The 16,449-nt window shown below is 33.8% G+C and overlaps 1 protein-coding gene across 1 annotated transcript in view; it reads right to left on the bottom strand.

The window, feature by feature from the left end:
* Nucleotides 1-3,557: 3,557 nt before the first annotated feature.
* The window catches only part of LOC115227347, a 21,462-nt gene continuing 8,570 nt past the window's right edge, over nucleotides 3,558-16,449 (bottom strand). Inside the window, exon 2 of the mRNA XM_029798215.1 lies at nucleotides 3,558-3,577. Coding sequence (XP_029654075.1) covers nucleotides 3,558-3,577 — 20 coding nt within the window. The remainder of the gene's footprint in view (nucleotides 3,578-16,449) is intronic.

The following is a 16,449-nucleotide window of genomic DNA, read 5'->3' as shown; positions in this document are numbered from 1 at the left end:
ATATATATATATATATGTGTGTGTACCGTTGGCGATTTTTTCCTGTCTTCCCTTCTCGGGATCTTTGCTTTTCCGACGAAGAGCTCCGCTCGAAACGTTAAACCCTCCTTCTTTCCGTCTTTCCTGAGCGTCCAATAATACTATAATTGTTCCACGTCCTCGCGTTGTTGGGTTCTTTTGTGCTTTCTTGTTTGGATTAACTTTATATGTATATATATATATATATATATATATATATATATATATATATAATTACATGCTTGTGTTGTGATTATGTGTTGAAAAAAGTTTGCTTCCATGGTTCTGGGTTGTTATGCACTGCTGGTCACTATGCCCATTGCATCGTTTGAACCTTTGAGCGATGCCACCCAAATGGCTAGGTGAGTAGTCCCTGATCGGAAAGTTTCTCTGTTGCAAGATAAGCCATTTACAACCAAATGGATTGCGTCATAGGGAAATGACGTCTGTGAATTATGAACACAACGAAAATAATGCGAAGCGATTGCGAGTGCAACGCCCTACGCAATCGGCCACGCACCTTCACACACATACTTTGTATTGTTGTTAATGGATGAGCTAAACAACTATGAGAACGGAAGCAAGGGATAAGCTCCTCTTTTCCGGGAGTTACCGGGTACATCAGGTAGTGTATACATATGTGCGTGTGTCTATATTTGCGTATGCGTCTCTGTGTTTGTGTAGTTGTCCACAACTTGACAACTGATGCTGGTTGATTTACGTTCCCCTAGCCATAGCAGTTCAGAATAAAAGGGACCGAGAGAATAATTATGGGACTTTAAAATAAGTAATTATGTAGGTTTTTGCGACAAATCCAACAAAGCCGTACGTAACATGGTTGCAGTCCAGCAACTAAGAGAAGTAATACATAAACGATTTAGAATATCCATATACAATTATATTCCTTTTCTTATATCATATCATATCCTACACTTATATACACATGAATATATTTAATAAGTCAGCAGATTAACAATAATAAGTGTTTCAAATGTTGGTACAGGGTCAATATTTTGTAGAAATTTAGATTATGTCGACCCGCAAAAATGTGAATGGTAATGATAATCTCCGTGGTAAAGACTCAAAACAAATACCGTTAGAAATGTCCAACAGCCTAATGATTCGATGCATTTCGTAAATCATGGTTCAAAACTAAACTTCCAGATGTTCATATTAGAACTGGAATGCTCAATTTATGTAACAATATAGATTTCTGCTGCAGAGGAAAATGTTGTGGCCATGAAATTTATATTGACTTTGTTGGAATGTATAGGAATATTAGTTTCTTAGTGCAAAATATTGTAGCTTGTGGTCGTATGTCTCTGCTGTTATCAAACTCCAATGCTACTTTGACAAAGTAGTGACTAATGATATTTGCTAAAGTTTTAGTATTTGAAGCAAATGCATTTGAATATGTAGATCAATTAGTTTCAAAGGCATCCGAAGAATATAAGCCCTACGCGTATTATAAGACTTGCAGCCCTGGGAAAAGCATACGTTGCCCTCGTTGTCAAAAGTAAAAGGCTCACTTGCTTTTCAAGTGAAAAAAAACATGTGGTCAACCAACGTTATAACTAAAATCGCTAGACATTGCTCCTTATATCATAATTTAGTTGTCTAAACAGCTGTATTATATCGACTATACATCCTCTGTCAGTTCATGCACAAAAGACCAGTGGTTATATGTTTTGTTGTACGCTTGTAATGTACATTAGCGTCACCCAGATATTGTAACACTTGAAATAATTTCAATTTTGCAGATACAATTCATTTTGAGATAGATAAGAATAGAATTTTATCGACATTTTGATATTTTATAGTTGGGCACAGTAAATCTTCTTCCAAACTCTAAATACTTGCATCAATATTCTGCCTATGTATATTGTTTCGCTTGGTGTCTAACGCCTTTGCATTTGTGCCAATGAGCATATAATTTATAAATGCGCTCTGAGCAATGCTATAGTGAACACAGAATACCAAACCAGACCTTAAAATGTATGACTATCGGAAAATTCATTACACAATAAAGCAAAATTTAACAATGCAGTTATAACAACAGCACGGGAACTGATATCTAAGATTTTTCACAGCAATGGATTGCCACTGCAGATATATAGATATAGACAAGCTGCATCTCCTAAGAAAATAAAATAGAAGAGGGTTTATATTAATCCTAACAACTTTTGTTTTGTGAAGGGTATCCTTTGCCTATTCCTTTTCTTCAATAATAAAAAAGCAAACAAATAGATTGGCCATTTTCACCAACCACTGCCGAATAGTGAGGTTCATAACAAACATTTCAACAATAAACACGAAGATAATCTAATATTCTGGACAAAATAGATGTATTGAATATCTCCCTTTGTTACTATATAAGACAGAGTTATATATCCGATTCAAATTCTGCCAACGCTGATTTGATGTATTGGATATTCGCAAACCTGATCTATTATAGTGAATATAGATGTTTTCTTTTCTACTTGCAAAAATACCGATATACCTAGAGTGTAGCAAATGGATCGTTCCTTATTCTTGTAGAAATGCAAAGAACAAATAGAGAAAAGAAATCCTCTTAGAATATTCATGTTATAGATCTAAGGATTTGCTTATATGATACACTATCGCATAAGTTTAGGAGGAAGAGAACTAAATATTGAAGTGAGCATTTTGATTTTGGGGTTATTTGTAATGTCTAAATTTAATCACTTAACAAGGAATCGAATGCGGTTCATTTCCCCACACATGACTCTCATCAGTGGAGCACAAAGAAGAAATTCAATTTATATATCATTCTTCAATTGATTTTTATATAAGACTGAAATTCATCACATTCCCACTCTGTATTTCCCTGTCAGTCATCAAATAAATGTTACATGTCAAGAAAGACATTAATTTTTTTTTATTTCTGTTATCGAATGAAAATATTTTTATTATACGAAATTATAATAAAAATATGAACTAGAAAAAAGACTAATGTATAATTAAAAATTACTAAAATCCTATAATTTAATCAACCTGACTCTAATTTCATATTGACCTTCAATCTTTTTAAACTACTTGAAAGACATTTTGTTTCAATCATATAAATTCTTTGAACAGTTAAATTTATAGGCGGAGAATAATATTAAGCAGTTTTAGAATATTAATTTGTCATTATTTCTCTTGTTTCACGGTAATTAAGAGGCGAGCAAATGAGAACAAACGCATTGAATTATCGAGCTGAAATGAAAACGCTCGGCTAAGCTTCCACTAAACCGAACAAAGTTCATTAAACTTTCTATCATCAGATAAAACAGACGATAGAACATAACAGTAAAATGTAACACAGCTAATTTCAATCCGTCTTAATATTTTCTGTCCCTTAATAGGTAGGTTAATTTTGAACTCTTTTCATCTCGGGTTTGTCTAATTGTTTGCCGTCACTCATAATTCTATAATTATTCTTTCCACAATTAAAACCAAAATGGTGCGCTACTAGTGATAAATATGAAAATATAGCATAAAATAATCATTGTGAAATTTCGCTCAATAAATTTGCATTAAGTTAAAGCAATGAATTCTGAAAAACAAAGTAAAATAAAACAAAATGTTTCTAATTATGTTTTCATTTGCAAATTCATGTTCAGAAATTTATCAAATGAATTATTGATATTTGAATGTGTTTCAAGCCCATATCATTGTTCAATATTTCTTTAATTATAATCAGGCAATTGCAAATGTATCTTCATTTTAAACTTGACTATTGTGCTGAATCAATATTGTATCCAATCACCATGGCAGATTGGCTTAATAGTTTGTCGTGCCGTTTGATCTGTGAAGAATCTCTGAGGAATACGCTTCATTCACTTTTAGTTTTGCAAAACGCAGCGATGTATACCGTCTGAGGTAGGTGGGTGAAAAGAAATGGCATTGAAAACTATCGAAATATGCTTCAATTGAAGTTTGTTAGCAAGCTCACTGATAAATATATGTTTTTAATGCTGCTTCTGCATTTTTACATCCAACAATTTATGTGCTTAGTAAATATCATGTATTCTGTTCAATCGACGTAAAGCTTTAAATACTGAGAAGATTTGATGATGTATTCATTGATTATTTGGTTTTAACTAACTGACACTCGTGAACACATATAGAAAAATATTTTGTCGGAAATCCAATTGTCTGTGGCAGAAATCAGCAAAACGGCATAAAAAAGTAAAATATTAAGTACAGAATCAACACCGAAAATTAAACACATTTGTTATAAGGGCAATTTTGGAAGGAAAAAGAAGTGAGGAGCCTTTTTCTGGATAAAGAATATTAATGGGAATGATCAACTCCACAAAAACGATATGTACCAATTTTGAAGACAACTTTGAATCCAAGACTATTGCCTTCGCATTAGTCTTGGGATCTGTATGTTGTAAACTTTAATTAATCAAAAATATCAGTAGACCGAAACGACTGTTATTGAGCGCATATGTCAGAAAAACCTTGCTAAAGGCACATATTTGTATTTTGAGATGATCTTCACTTCAGCAGAAACACGTGTCGGTCATTTAAACCAATCAATTATACTGTTATACCAAGTGTTAAATTAAACATTTGAATATGCACCAATCTCTGTCTTCGTTGTAATTGTTTGGAAATTACACTCGTGATAAGATTCATAATCCAGGGAAGCATACATACATACATATTGCACACATATATACATACAAAAATACCCTATCGATGTTTTTGAAAATCCAATTAAGGAGCCTTGGATCTAGATTAGAGACGGGCTCTTTCTCTATTGGCAGGAAATCTTAAAATATAACTAAAAATGACATACATGCATGCATACATATATACATACATGCATACATATATACATACATACATACATACATACATGCATGCATGCATGCATACATACATGCATAAATGTGCACGATACGTACATATGCATAATATTTTATTGTTACAAGGTTGCGCATCAGTCTGTGAACATTAACATCTGCGAGCGATTGCGCACACTGGTTCCTAAATTTGCACACAACTTAGATTATAATGACACACATAGGGGTATCGTATATATTTTCTTGGTCGGTGTTTATTTAGAAATACATGTTTGTGTCAGCATGCACGTGTTAAGTGAAAGATGCCTACATCAGTAATATTTCGGAGACGTTTAATGCTTTGTCATGGGCAGGCGATTAAGGCTTAGAAATATCGGCAGGCCACATATGAAATGAAGAAATTACATATGAAATGAAGAAAGGACGTGCATGTGACTGACACACAAAATTACAGGCTGGAGAAAATTTTTCCGAGCATATTTCAGAGTGATCACATTTTCCACTAGTGAAACCAAAGTCAAGATGTGTGTAAAGTCCAAAAATATCGGTGGAATGTTTATGATATTGCGGACGTCTCTCCACTTTCCTCGGAATCGATACTACCGAGCTAATATCTCCTCTATTACATTGATTCAATCACCGCCATTTTAGTGCATTTTAGTAGTTAACTAAGGTGTGGAAATTCAACAGGCACCCGTTTTATTTGAGAGGTAGAATTCATACGTAGCAACGAGTATTTGCACCAGTTAACATGGTTACATTCTTAGCGCTGTCAACTACCTAGGAAATCACTTATGTAAGGACTCCTCTCCAAGGAAAACTTCTTGTCTCTGCTGTATTAATCTGGACACCTTCAAAAATTATATTGGTGTGGCTAAGCAATAAAAATAATGGGCAAATTTTTCCTGATGATAGAAGACATATCAAGCGTAACATTTTTAAGGAAATTTACAAAATAAACTTGATACAGGCCATTTCTTAAATGTGAATATGTAAGAAGAACCACTTTTGAATGTATAATTGCTATGATAAAGCATCATGCTTACCCCAGCGCACCCGTATTATAATAAAGATATGATATATTTGTATACGAATAACTTTATTACATACATGGAACTGTAAGTTTGCAAAACTTATTTAAAAATAAGATTTGATCTGCTTTGAAAACAACATTTGTTTCCTCCGAATTGCTCTCTGAGAACAAAATCTTCAAAAGTATAAAATCTGACGGCACCCATGCAAGGACCAGCAGAGTTTATGATAAACACATTGTGTTTACTGAACATATATGGCTACTTCGATTGCCACTAAATTTTATTCGACCAACAAATACCTTATCTAAATATATCATCGCGACGAAGTTACGCTACTTTTGATATATGTTCAATAATTTCCATTGACTAATATAACCCAATGATTATTGGAACGTTTAGCACGATATGGAGAACTATTGAAAGTTTGTTAGAAATTCTGTGAAGTGAAGAGGAACACTAACAAGAATAATTGCTTCTGTCATACATCAGATATTAGTGGCATGCATATCTATCATTATCGACTTATGGAAACACTTAATGTCCAATTTAAGATCTTTAATAACATTTCTCCATTATCATCATGAGGAACAACTTAAACTTTCGACATGTTTACATCGTGTAATATTTCCTACGCTATTTGTAACAAATACTTCAATTGCATCACAATAGAATACTTATTTCTGAGTTATTTGAGATATATGCGATCGCATTAACCAATTATAAGACTTACCTTTTATGAAAACCATTTAGTGTTTTTCTTATCATCTAAAGGGTTTAAAATACAACAAAATTGGATGTGTATGCAGAATTAGTGTAAGAACTATCGATAAGAGTGTAGCATTATTTTTATGTTTCCAGCAGATAAAATATGCAGAAGAGAAATCGACAACTGGTTGGTTTATATGATTTGAAAATACAGGTTTTTTTTTAGTTCATGCCATGATACCTTCTCAACAGAGCTGCTTGCGATTTTCATCTAACTGCACAGGTTACATATTCACATTAAATATACGTAGCAGAAAGTTTGTCCTTGTCGCGTGTGGCAAAAGCGAGTGACGATGTGACTGTAGCTCTTGTTACTCGTAAGTTTTATTTTGTTAAACCTGTTCAGTTATAACTGTATGATCATTTCGTAATAGCGTAGAAAGACATTTATACACACAGACGACAATATATAAACCTAATAAGCTTATATAAATGAAACATACATGTATACATTTGGGTGTATGTGCTCGCACACACACACACACACACACACATACATATATATATATAGAGAAATATATATATATATATGGAAAACAGTCATGATAGAAAATGCTAAAATAATATTATAAAAAACATTTCAGTACCGGTTTCAGACATTGAGACTTTTTCAACTGTAATAATTAAATAATTAAATTTAGAAAAATTAAAAGAAAAGTTTTATTTTTTAAAGAATATTTGTATAGTGTTCAAATACAAGTGTCATTTTCCTTGTTTCTGCCTGTCTCTGTCTCTCTTGTTTACTCTAGTGTATTCGAGGTCGTTGTGAATTCTTGGTAGGGAAGAAGAAGAAAAAAGAAGAAGGCAGAGTAGAAGAAGAAGATTTTGGGAGTGCCATGATAGTAGTATTTTGAATGGTCAATGGATGGTAGCAGTCGCTGTTCAACTCATGAAAATATTTATTTTGAATGTATATATATATAATATATATATATATATACAGAGAGCGAGAGAGAGAGAGAGAGAGAGAGAGAGAGAGAGAGAGAGAAGAGAGAGAGAGAGAGAGAGATAAAAGATAGATAGATAAATAGATGGATAGATAGATAAATAGATAGATACGCATGCACGTTTTTGCTCGCATTGTGCATACCTCTATATGTATGTGTATGTGTGCGTATCTGTATGCATAATGAATTATTGGTGAGTTTCTAAGAGTGTATTTAGTACTCAGATACGTGTTTCCCATTCTGTAATTATTATCAAGATCTACATTTTCTTACACAAGTTTTATCATTCTTTATATTTGCGAATGGTAATCTATATTCCGTTCATATTCTAGTTACACCCTACAATATCTTATATAACATGTCAATAATCAATTGTGCTCTATCTTAAATTTACCTCAGAAAATAACCCTCTCTTTCTCTCTCTTTCTCTCTCTCTCTCTCTCTCTCTGAACAAAGAACCAAAATGAAAGTATATATGACTTCCATTTGAAAACAGTCTTTAATATGGTTTATATCACGCCATCAGACTTTCTGTCTCTATTCCTTCTCTTGTTGGGTGTTCGATCACAATGGCCATTATTTCTATTTAAGCACAATTCAATAAATATATGTCTCTGACTTTCTTGAATCTATTTCGCCGTTTCTCCAAAGACAATTCTTCGATGCGCTATTACACACTTCATGTGTCTATAAAGTTTTCTGCGATAGATGTAAAAACATAAACAGAGATATATTTCTGATTATTTACACAAGTCTGAAAAGACACCGAACAGCTAGTCATTTTATTATGTGTCTTTCGCCTTCGTAATAACATAATATAACTCCTTTCAGAATTTAAACAACCTAGTGATCAATATCATTTTCGTCTGTTTAAACCTATTTCTTTATCTATTTTCTGGCGTCTAGCATGTCCTTTTCCGATCTACATAAATCACACAACTATCTGTTTAAACAGACACAGCTTACTTACAAACATACAGGCACTGAAGAAAACATACATTACCTAATTTCTCTTTAAGGAAAACGCAGTAGACATCACATGTGTTTCGATTTCTGTTTTGCAATGAAACAAACAAAGATATTATACGCCATACGAAGTAATCGATGTTTCATCCTTTATTTAGTCATCTCATTCAGTTCTACAACATCTCATTCAACACTTCGCATTATAATATATAAAGGAATAAATATGCTTTATCCATTCATAACGTATGTCTAAATCGACAGACCAACACCCTCCTACTGATGTATAGAACATCTATTATGTTTAAATATTTTTAAATATATAGAAAAATATCGGAAAAATTATTTTCTTAAAAATGTATTGCCTTGTCAAATACAACAGCGAGGTGTATAATATTTTATTCACATTTGCTTCTATAGAGAGTATTAATACTTAATACCACTTAAAAGACATTCGACAAATTTACAATCTCAAACAAGAACAGGAAACATTAGAAACGGTCGAACTTTTTTACTCAGTGATGCCTATGTTGGTAACTACGTACTGTACATGTATAGATGTTGAATAATGTGTGCTTTCCATAGCATCCGGTGTGTATAAACAAATATGTCTCTGAATAGTTCTTAGAAAATTTATCGGATTATAAGTATTGCACTCTTGCAACCATGTGTATAAGCAATAAATATTGGTTTTCTAAAAATGACCCTTTCTGCTTTCTTTATTTGTACAAGTTTCATATCGTTCGTAGAGTGTATACTCCGATATCCATATATAAGTCAGGAGCCTAGATGAACGCTTAATATTGTGCTCTAACTGCATCGGTGTTACTTGTTGGTTATAGCCATCTCATGCATGCAAACAAATTTGTCTTTGTGGTGGTTATATCGTAAATGCTTGAATGTTTTAGTGTGCAATCACCAGATACTGGTATTTGGTCGAGATATAGATAAAGAAGTAAGGACGTTTAAAAATGTGTTTGCAGTCGCATTTAAACAGCATTTTTTTTATTCTGCATATTGCATTGACTCAACTTGTGAATTTCAAATGTTATATTTCTTTTAGGTTCTTTGCAGCTTCAATTTCTTCTGAGTATTCTGAAGACCCGCCATTCTAATAATGTTTTATTAAATATTCAATACAGAAAAGATATCACACATGAATATTCTCCTCTCATCTATAACGCCGAAAATTATTGTAGTTGATTTTCAATGTGAACAACTATTAGGATTGCTTTCATAAGGTACCTTAAGGATGTGGCACGTGTTTGAGGTTGGAAATTTTAAAAAAGCAAACAGTGTGTGATAGGCCGAGAGGCTAGAGCAAGCGGAATCTACGATGAGGAATTTCTTTTCACAGGAAGCGAAGTGCAGCTAGTTGAAAAAGCGGCAGAATCGCATAGAAATCAAGTTGTTTTTGTTTTGTAATGTTTAGGCAGATGGTTAGTTGATAAGAATCAGCAGAAGTGCTTATTTTCCGAAGCTGCGTAGGATATGAAAACAACCATGTAACTGATAAATAGTCAGGACAAAATAGTAGGTTACGTTTCAAATTTTTTTTTATAACTGCTGAAATATTGAATAAACTTCGAAACTTGTAAAGTATCCCTACTACTTGTGATGTTTGTTTAATGTGATATATTTATATACGTGGTGTGTAACCATATATTCGGAAATATAAATCCAACATTTATAATAACAATAATACTGAGGCATGTCATTGCTTGTTTAACATGTTATGACAGTGCACACCTGTTCACTTGATACAGGTAAGTATATTGTTAAGAGATAGCGTGTGATTAACACAGCGATACTAAGCGTAAGGAGAGGGGTTGGGTTATAATATCTACAAGAGAACGTGGCTTTCGAGATAACAGAAGACATTACGCTTCATAAAGAAGATTGTAGCAGATATAACTGGCTCAGAATACGAAAAACAGATACAGTCGATGCGCATGTATTTAACGAGGCAGTTATCAAAAGTATAATGCTCTGGTGTATGAGATTAGCTTTTGATAGATCTGATTTAATACAGAAATACTGGCAGCACAAAAGAGTGAAGAAAAAAAATCTCCACATGAAAAATTATTGCATTATTTCTGATAATATGGATGGAATGATGAAGTTAGTCAAATATTATGCGATGCATTAATGAAACAAACAACAGTTTATATAAATGAGTAACAAGCAAGTAGAGACAGATTGAACGGTCTATAAAAAAAAAGGAAATATTTCTTACGTGTTGTTCCAGGGACCTGAAAGGCTTCACATTGAGATATTTCGAGACAGGGTAGTGGGAAATATATGATGAAGATAGGCGTGTTTTAGAAGTCTTTGTAAGCAAGTATACAATAGTGCTGGAAATGAAAAGTACGCAAATTACATTGGTAAAAGCGTGATAAATTTTATGGAAAAAAAGGGTGTTGAATCCGTAATTTTCGTTGAATTGTAAGGAGAAGACGAGTGCGATAGTATTTGTGGCCCTTAAGGCGGCGAGCCGGCAGAAACGTTCGCATGCCGGCTGAAATGCTTAGCAGTATTTCGTCTGCCTTTCATCCTTTCGGGGTCAATAAATTAAGTACCAGTTACGCACTGGGGTCGATATAATCGACTTAATGCATTTGTCTGACCTTGTTTGTCCTCTCTGTGTTTAGCCCCTTTGTGGGTAGTAAAGAAATAAGTATTTGTGGCCACTTCTTCTGTGGTGTTTACGTTTGGCTTCACACAAAGCGTCAAGTATAGAAATAACAAATCAATATTGACTATTATTGTTTCTGCTCCAGCGCTTTCCAAATTTTGCGTAATTTTTGGTCTGGTAAAATAAAAAAGACAATGATATTCTAAATAGGTCTGGTGACATTATTGTTTTATTTTTATGTATTATAAATTCAAAGCTGAATAAAATGCAATATGTTTTGCAAAAAGGAATATCCTTCAGTCATGTCTTTATTCATTTATCAAAGAAGCAGATGTTATGTCTTTCAAATTTGACGCTATTAAGGCAACGGTACGTGTAGATAAAGCTGGATATTAGCAAAGTTCGAAACTTGAAACTCAGTAAAATGCAGTAATCATGTTTCAAAATAATTCTAACACAAGGACAAATTTTTTATGCCAAAAAGATTCAAGACATTTCACTCAAGTACTCGTCGATATTGATGACATTTGAACCTTGAGAGAGTTTAACTTAATTTAAGGATGTTTAAGGATGTTGAACGAAACACCCATGTTTCTAGCGGTGAATTACACTATTTGATCTGGCCTTCCCCAGCAATGTCCTGTCGTGCTGAACGACTCCCCACAGAGTCTTTTGCTCACTCGTAATCTTCTTCGCTGAACAGGCTTTTCTTTAGACTTCTATTGCCGTTCTCAAGTACATCCTTAATTTTTTAATTGTTGTATCTATATGTAGTGGCAGCAGTGGTGGCAGCAGCAGCAAGAGTAGTAGAGGTGGCGGTAGTGGTAGTTGGGCGGCGAGCTGGCAGAACTGTTAGCACATTGGGCGAAATGCTTAGCTACGTTCTGAGTTCAAATTCCGCCGAGGTCGACTTTGCCTTTCATCCTTTCGGGGGTCGATAAATTAAGTACCAGTTACGCACTGGTGTCGATGTAATCGACTTAATCCGTTTGTCTGTCCTTGTTTGTCTCCTCTGTGTTTATCCCCTTGTGGGTAGTAAAGAAATAGGTATTTCATCTGCCGTTACGTTCTGAGTTCAAATTCCGCCGAGGTCGAATTTGTCTTTCATCCTTTCGGGGTCGATAAATTAAGTACCAGTTACGCACTTGTGTTGATGTAATCGACTTAATCTGTTTGTCTGTCCTTGTTTGTTCTCTCTGTGTTTAGCCCCTTGTGGGTAGTAAAGAAATAGGTATTTCATCTGCCGTTACGTTCTGAGTTCAAATTCCGCCGAGGTCGACTTTGCCTTTCATCCTTTCGTGGTCGATAAATTAAGTACCAGTTACGCACTGGGGTCGATGTAATCGACTTAATCCGTTTGTCTGTCCTTGTTTGTTCTCTCTGTGTTTAGCCCCTTGTGGGTAGTAAAGAAATAGGTATTTCATCTGCCGTTACGTTCTGAGTTCAAATTCCGCCGAGGTCGACTTTGCCTTTCATCCTTTCGGGGTCGATAAATTAAGTACCAGTTACGCACTGGGGTCGATGTAATCGACTTAATCCGTTTGTCTGTCCTTGTTTGTCCCCACTGTGTTTAGCCCCTTGTGGGCAGTAAAGAAATTGGTAGTTGTAGTTGGGCCACAGATTCATGGGCTATATAGGGCTATATCGTAGTAGTAGCAGCTGCAGCATATCACTATTGTTATTGTTATCATTATCACCATGACCACCACTACTATTGTTATTATCATTATTGCTATTTCCCTTTATTATTAAATTTCTTTACTTCTAAATTTTGTCCTGCACTTGAGATAATCGTAAATATGTGGTTGTTGAAGGAAAGAGTTAGGGCAAGAGAAGCAGCTTAGTGAATAGATCAAATTCTACAGGTCTATAAAAACAAACTGGAAGAACGTGGGGAGGTCAGCCATAGTGACATAAGATTCTTTATACCCTTTATGACAGGAGAGGTCAAATGTACTTATTACTACCAGCGACCACTCTGAGCGCTGCCCTTGTCCTTGGAAAAGAAGCAATTCAACCTGTTCCATTTGTAATTACTGGTAGAAAATACAATTATATATATATTTATATATAAATGTGACCTCGTGTGTACCGTTGGCGATTTCTTTTCCTCTGTCTGCCCTTCTCGGGATCTTTCCTTCTCCTATGTTTCCGCTCGGAACGTTAAACCCTACTTCTTTCCTTCTTTCCTGAGCGTCCAATAATACTATATTTGTTCCACGTCCTCGCGTTGTTGTGTTTTTTTGTGTTTTCTTGTTTGGATTAACTATATATATATATATATATATATATATATATATATATATATATATATATATATATATATATATATATATATAAATTAAATTAGAGATAAAACCACTATTAGGCAAATCAAACGGTGAAAAACATAAACCAAAACATTAAAAAAACAAAAAATAATAATAATTAATATAATTTTAAAAATATATAAAAATATAAAATTTAAAATTGTGTTGTTGCAATAAAAAGTATGTTTGGGTAGTCGGGGATAAGTTTCATAGAAAACTAATATGTTAAAATTTTAAATTTTCTTGGGATGTTTGTTTGTCTGTCCAGTTGGGGAATACAGTAAATTTTTTGCAATGAAACGGATGGTTACATGTTCGAATACTCAGGGAGAAGGGAATGGAAAAAAAGGAAGGTAAAATTTTCATAGAAAATTTTAGGTGCTAAGATTTTAAAATTTATTGGAGATGATCTTTTGTCTGTCCGAACAGAGAAAACTGTAGTTTTTTTTCGAATAAATAGGATTTTACATTTTCGAATACTCAGGGAGAAAGGAAAGGATATGTTTTCACAGAAGTTGTAGATAATAAAGTTTTTCTTAAAGCCGATCGTTTCTGAGTTCGAAAGCTGTAGCTATCTAAGTTCCCTAACGTATTATGAGAAATTTAAAATATTGACCGGAAATTGTAGATATTCTAGCCTTTCGGAATACTAGGAGGAAGAGATGTACTCCTTGTTAAATTTGTCAATTTCTGAACTTCTGCTTCTTTTGAAATTTTTCTTTTCTTTTCAAAAGTTTTGCTTTGGTTTACAGTTTTTGTAGTTGTGCAGACAATATGTATTAACAAGTGATTATCACTTTAATTTTTTGTTTTTTGTTGTGCATGATATTATCATATTTTCATTCCTTCTTCAAATTTTCTTCCATTTCTCGGCAAGTGTTTTCTGTACACCTGGGGCAGAGAAGCTCATTGTATGCATTCCTAGATTACACACGCATATTCACAGGTAAAATATGTATTTAAAAAAATGCTAAATAAATATATTCATGAATGGATTTTGTTTTCACAGCGATAATGCTCTTCTCAGTACATGAGCCGTTCCAGTTAACACGACTTTTTGCACTTCCTGTAGGAACGGTAAGCCTGATATCATTTTCAAATAGGTTTCAGCACTTTTTTTTTATCATTCCTAGAGATTCTACAATCACCTTGAGATCGCCTTGAGATGCCAGTTTTTCAATTTCTATTAGCAAGTCTTTATATTAACTGATCTTGACAAATTCTTTCACCGTTATATTTTGTCGCAAGGAATACTCATGTAAATTAATAAACACACCACTTTTGTCAGATCTTTTATAATAATATCCGGTTTATTAGCTTTTATAGTTTTGTCGGTTTGTACGGGGAAGTCCCATAGAATCGATACATTTTCTCCCTCAGTTACAGCTTCAGGATGGCGTTTATACGATTTGTCAGCGGTTTTAATTTTATAATGCCGACATATTGTCCAGTGTAAAAAATGGCCGACTCTGTCATGTCAGGTGCTAAGACTCTACACCCTGAAATTAGGTGGTCTATTGTTTCAATCTCATCGTTACAGAATCGGCATTTGGGTCAGCTCCATTTTTTATCACATTGGCTTGGTAGTTCCGGGTTAATAAGCTTTGATCTTGGGCAGCTAATATGAAACCTTCACTCTCAGCTTTGTTGTTGTTGCTGTCCTTGTTGTTGTTGTTGTTCTTCTTCTTCTTCTTCTTCTTCTTCTACAACTTCTACTTCTTCCGCTTCTTCTTCTTCTTCTTCTTCTTCTTCTTCTTCTTCTTCTTATCATTTTTATCATCATCATCATCATCATCATCATCATCATCATCGTCATCATCATCATCATCATCATTACCTTCGCCTTCACCATGCTTATTATTATTATTATTATTATTATTATTATTATTATTATTATTATTATTATTAAGTGAGCGAGCAGAGCATGCCATCAAAGTGACACTGGGGTAAAATATACGAAGCCCAGTATACCCATCATGACTATCCGTCTGATAAGGGTACACCAGGCACATGCATCACAACCATATGTGCGCGACATGGTGATCTCATATCAAGATAAACAGCACATGACCTTGCAGGTGGAGCCCAGTTAGAATTTTCTTCAGATCGAGTAACCCATCCCGCTCAAAAGGTCCCTGAATAAGGGTTGTTTAAGGACGTTGAACGAAACACCTGTTTCCAGAGGTGAATTATTCAAACCCCAAAGAATCCTTCTCAACACATGGCTATGATGCTCCCCCACTACTTCTGCTCGTGATCAGAGATGCACATATCGTCAGCCACTAAGGGGCATGCTCAACTGGTTATGGTCAAACAACTGACAAGCAAATCTGTGGTATTGAGCAGAATATTTGCTGTAGCCCATCTTTTATACCAAGAAAAAACAATGTACATGATGACACTTCCAATCAGTTAAGATCAGAAGCCATGAGAGCCTCTGCCTGGTACTGCATCAGGGCATTTATTATTATTATTATTATTATTATTATTATTATTATTATTATTATTATATTATTATTATTATTATTATTATTATTATTATTATTGTACGACCAGAAGCATATTCTCGCATTTCAAAATTTAAATTCCCAGATTTAGAAAAATGTTAAATAATATTTCATAATTACATATATGTAAACATTTCCAAAAATACCTGTAACAATGAAACTTATGAAATTATCGAGCATTCAGCCGAAATAAAATATAGCGGGCATTTTCACTGTCTTTTCATTTAATAGAATGTGTGAAATTCAATCAGAATGAAATTTTTTATTATAATGCAAGATGTCCTCAAAGTGGCAAAATGAAGATCTTCGTAGTATATTTAATACGTCCAATAATTAAATCATTATTGTTTTGCTCGAACATACAGACGCTGTGTATATGACATCATGCATAAAAATAAATAGTTAAAACTCAGTAAAATAGTAAAAATTCGGAAGCAGTGAATATAAATCG

The sequence above is a fragment of the Octopus sinensis genome, linkage group LG2 (genome assembly GCF_006345805.1).
Source record: "Octopus sinensis linkage group LG2, ASM634580v1, whole genome shotgun sequence".
Taxonomy (NCBI): domain Eukaryota; kingdom Metazoa; phylum Mollusca; class Cephalopoda; order Octopoda; family Octopodidae; genus Octopus; species Octopus sinensis.
This window is presented reverse-complemented; position numbering and strand designations above follow the sequence as displayed.